General features: G+C 40.5%; 1 protein-coding gene across 10 annotated transcripts in view; it reads left to right on the top strand.

Annotated features, from left to right (window-relative positions):
* The window catches only part of Rab3-GEF (Rab3 GDP-GTP exchange factor), a 224,210-nt gene extending 222,433 nt beyond the window's left edge, over window positions 1-1,777 (top strand). For all 10 annotated transcript variants that reach the window (XM_017632680.1, XM_017632673.1, XM_017632698.1 and 7 more), the window contains one exon: window positions 312-1,777. In XM_017632680.1, coding sequence (XP_017488169.1) covers window positions 312-1,412 — 1,101 coding nt within the window. In that variant the 3' untranslated portion in view covers window positions 1,413-1,777. The remainder of the gene's footprint in view (window positions 1-311) is intronic.
* The last annotated feature ends 2,535 nt before the right edge of the window (window positions 1,778-4,312 follow it).

The raw sequence follows: 4,312 nt of genomic DNA, 5'->3' as shown, positions 1-4,312 counted from the left end.
TTGTGTATACAAAATGTATCAATTGCTCAGGGAAAAAATGTGAGTTACCATTCAGTCGTTCCCGCATATTAAATAAATTAAACTTTTTAACAGGTGGGAACTCTTAAAATAGCCTATTAACTAATCTGGCCCATAAGCTATCTGCGTACAAAACTTCATGCAAATCCGTTCAGTCGTTTCCGCGTGATGATTTCCCAAACATCCAAACATACAAACTTTCACATTTATAATATTAGTAAGAGTAAAATAAGATTATCAATAATGATTTATTGCTCTAACATTAACAATGTATATTCTGCACTCTCTCTAAGGCTGATCAAATTTGCTATGCTGTGCTGTGCGTTTTCTCGTATGTCGCGGCTGGGCAAGAACAAAAGAAAAATCCGGTTGTTATCACACCACAAATCCAGGACATTCATGCGCAACAAAAGCAACAACATGCTCAACAGCAAAAGCAATTACAACAACAACAACATCAACAACAGCAGCAACAACCTCATCCAAGTAGTAGCGGCGCCACTAGCCCTCGCTCTGGTCCACAAGTGGCCTCACTAAAGCAAACACCTCAATCGGCTAACATCAAATCGCCATCAACGACAACACATTTGCCGCCACAACAAGGGAATGGCAGAAATACAACGATTACCACACGCCACACTGTGCCGATGCATAAGCCATCAGTTACAACGGCCACCGTACAGCCGCAAGCGAAATTACCACACGTTTCGGTCGCTTCTCCAGCAACAATCACCGCCACACCAATCATAGTAACAACGACAACAAGCAGCACCGTGCATGAACATCACCAACAAATCAGCTATCAACAAGTGCCATCCACTTCACCTCTACAACAGCAACAAACACAGCCACCACACCATGCGGCCTCACATAGTCCAGTAAGTCGCACCAGCAGTAGCGGCAGCGCAACTGGTCCCTTACCCCAGTTACCACCACGCGTGCCCTCACAAACTTCCACCGAGAGTTTGCATACTTCACCGCCTGTGGCCAAGTCTCGAGGTCCTCCAGCGGGTCCACCTCCCGCTATACCACCAAGAACCGGTACCATCGCACGCGCAGGCTCCTTGCAAGTACAATCCTCAGTGGCCGCGACATCCTCAGCAGCCAGTAGCGCGCTGTCGGGGGCGCGTAACTTTGTGCGGCAGATATCCGCTAGCTCGACGCCTCCACAATACACTCCCCAAGCGCCACCGCCGTTCGTTATACCTAAGCGCCGCACCTCTTTATCGCGGGCCTCGTCAGTGCTGTGTACGGGAGCCGCTATCAGCGGAAGCGGCAGCAGCCAGCGGCCATCATACGGTAGCATAAATATGGGTGCTTCCCAACAGCAACAGCACTACTCTCAGCAACAGCAGCAGCAGTCCCCGAGCGCCGCTACTGGAAACAAACACTGACGAAGAAGTTCCTTCTTCCGATTCAGCGGCGGCGGCGGAGCAACCGGTGGTGGTGGTCACTCAGGTGTCGAACCGCAACCGCGCGAAGTCTGTCGCACCATCTGCATTCCATGGCTCTGAAAGAGTGAAGCGGAAGTCAAAACAGACAGAGGAAACATTTCCAATGGAAAACGTTGGTTGCTTAACTTCTATACTACGTAGCTGAGCTTCACACGTAAGTATTCTGTGGGAAAAGCGAAAAGTAGTAAAGTTTATTTTAACTGAAAATATGGAAAATTTGTAAGATATTAATTTAAGCATGCAAGTATAAGAAAGCTTTGAACATACATATGTGTTTTATGAAAACTTAATTTTATTTAGAAATTTCGTTTTACATAATTTATTTATTTAGGTCTCTAAATTATATTTTTCATAAAATTTCTAAGAAAAATAGCTTGCGCAAGTTCATTTACTCATCAAGAATTACTATAATCATTTCCTGTAAGCATTTTATAAGACGTCAGATCGACAACAGTAGTTTAGGGGATGGGGGGTTGTGGGGTTAAACCCCACCCCTCATTGCCTTTTTCACATGTAATTAAAATCAAAATTGTTATTACCTTAACATTGTTCGCCACAAGCATAAGAAAACATTAACAATTATTTTTAAACATAGCTTACATATTTCACTAAAATGCTAAGAAGATGGATGAACGACTTACAAGTGTTGCCAGTTTTTTACTTCACGTTAAGTTAAAGATATTATAAGCAGTTTTATAAAAACAAGGAAAAGGAGTTGAAAACATTGAAACGAAAATCAGTGCTTGCATCTTAATTCCCAAATATTGATTTTTTTTAGTTATTCTATTTAAATAAAAGAACAAACTTGTTATCCTAAGGACCGGTTGTTCATATCTGGTTATCACTACCAGTACACTATCGACGATGTCGACATCATGCATGTAACATGTGATCTATAAAGCAGTCGTTGTATTTAACGGGAGCTTCTACCTCCGATTAGTGCTAATCAGATATTGAACAACCGACCCTAACAGGTTTATTCTGAACGTTGCCGATGATTTTGTAACCGCAAAATTTTATTATCAAAAAATGTGCCCACTTATTTTAAAAATCTGTTTTCGCCATTAATAATTATGGCGGGTGGCGTACGGGAACAGCTTCCTCTAAAAACCTGCAAATCGTGAAGTACCTGGAACAGACTTTATTAAAGGAAACTGTTCGTGGCCGAAAAATTAACAGTTTTGCGTTCCCTATGTTCAGTAATTGTCGCGAGATTACCTCAGTTGCCATTTTGGTGATTTTGGAGCTAGATTTAGCTCTTTATTTTCTATTTAAAAATTGGAATTTAGCTCCTAGCTCTTTTCAAAATTATCTAGCACCTTTTTAGCCCCAGAAAGTTTTAGTTGTATTTGGTAATATATTAAAACTAAAAATCTGTAATTTCATTGTACAAGTGTTGACTAAAATTCATTTAGCTTTTTTCAATACCTTCATGCTATTCTATTTCGATTAATACTTAGAAAAGTTCCATTCCTAATGCATGTGGCGCGTAAGGCTATTTTCGATACCTTCACGCTATTCTATTTCGATTAATACTTAGAAAAGCTCTATTCCTAATGCAAATGGTGCGAAAGCAAATGGAAAATGGGAAAGTAAGGGCCGTTTTCTGAAGTAACCTTTAACCTTAAACTCACTTTATATTCAAAGGTTGGAGTAAAAATAAAGCTATGTCTAAAGTTAAGCATTTCTGTTATCGGTTTTTGATGTATGTACGTTTCTTAGTTGTAAACCAATTTAAAAGCGATAACAAAAAGCTTCACTTTAGACAAAATGATACATTTTAATGCAACCTTTAAATATAAAGTGAGCTTTAAAGTTGCAGGTTACTTGACAAAACGGCCCTGAGTCGGTTAGTTTCTACCACGTGCGCGGGAGCACACAAACTATACCGGGTAGTGATTCGAGCTCCGATAAGCTCAGACGGTGTATTCTCTCTCAGGCGGCCACGGTAGAAAAGGAAAGCAAAAACTAAAGCGCTAATTAAATTACAAATTTAGAAATGCAGTGGAAAAACATACATACATTTGTATTAACGGGAAAATACAGACTCCACCATAAACTCTTGGATCTAGGTTAACGAATTCAAAAATTGAATTAAAGAAAATAATTTTTCTGAACGCGGGGATTTTTTATTTACCTAACTAATAATACCTTAAGGAGAGATGGAAATAAAACTTTTCAGAAGAATTTCGCGAAAAAATGATTCGTAACCCGAGTTTTTATGGTCAATTCAAATAATCAAATATCTGAAATTGCAGATTTTAACAGCAGAAACCGATCAACGTAAGGCCAAGCTTGCACACCATAGGGCCGATCTGCATCTCTTGCGAATTTCTCATTGATTAAAGTCAACTTAAAGGCATGTGATGCCAGCAAACAGTGCCCTTTTAGTACTAAAGTTTTAAGAGATTAAATACTTAAACCTTGTGAGCTTGCTATCGTATGCTCTGCACATTTTCGACCCACCGACGTGGGACTGTCCAGAGTGGGAACCACCGTAAGCAGGGCCGTCGAGAGAAACTGATTGAAAAGTCACGGGCCCCTATACATTAATTATATTAATTTAACAGCATGTGATCAACTGCCTGTGTAGTAGTTTTAAGCAGTGCGCACTTCCACTCCGCAGGGACTGGGTTCAAGCCGTGGTCAAAGCAATATCGCAAAAAATATAGAAAACAAGTTTTTTCTTAACAGCGGTCGCCCCTCGGCGGGAATGAACAGCTTCTCATAAAAATACAATCGCCTTTCGGAGTCGGCGTAAAACTGTAGGTCCCTACCTTTTATGTAATAACATCAAAGCGCATGCCACATATTGAAGGGTAAGCTCGGCCAAACACCAA

The sequence above is a fragment of the Rhagoletis zephyria genome, unplaced genomic scaffold (assembly GCF_001687245.7).
Source record: "Rhagoletis zephyria isolate East Lansing unplaced genomic scaffold, Rhagoletis_zephyria_1.1 Rzeph_scaffold_00099, whole genome shotgun sequence".
Lineage (NCBI taxonomy): Eukaryota > Metazoa > Arthropoda > Insecta > Diptera > Tephritidae > Rhagoletis > Rhagoletis zephyria.
This window is presented reverse-complemented; position numbering and strand designations above follow the sequence as displayed.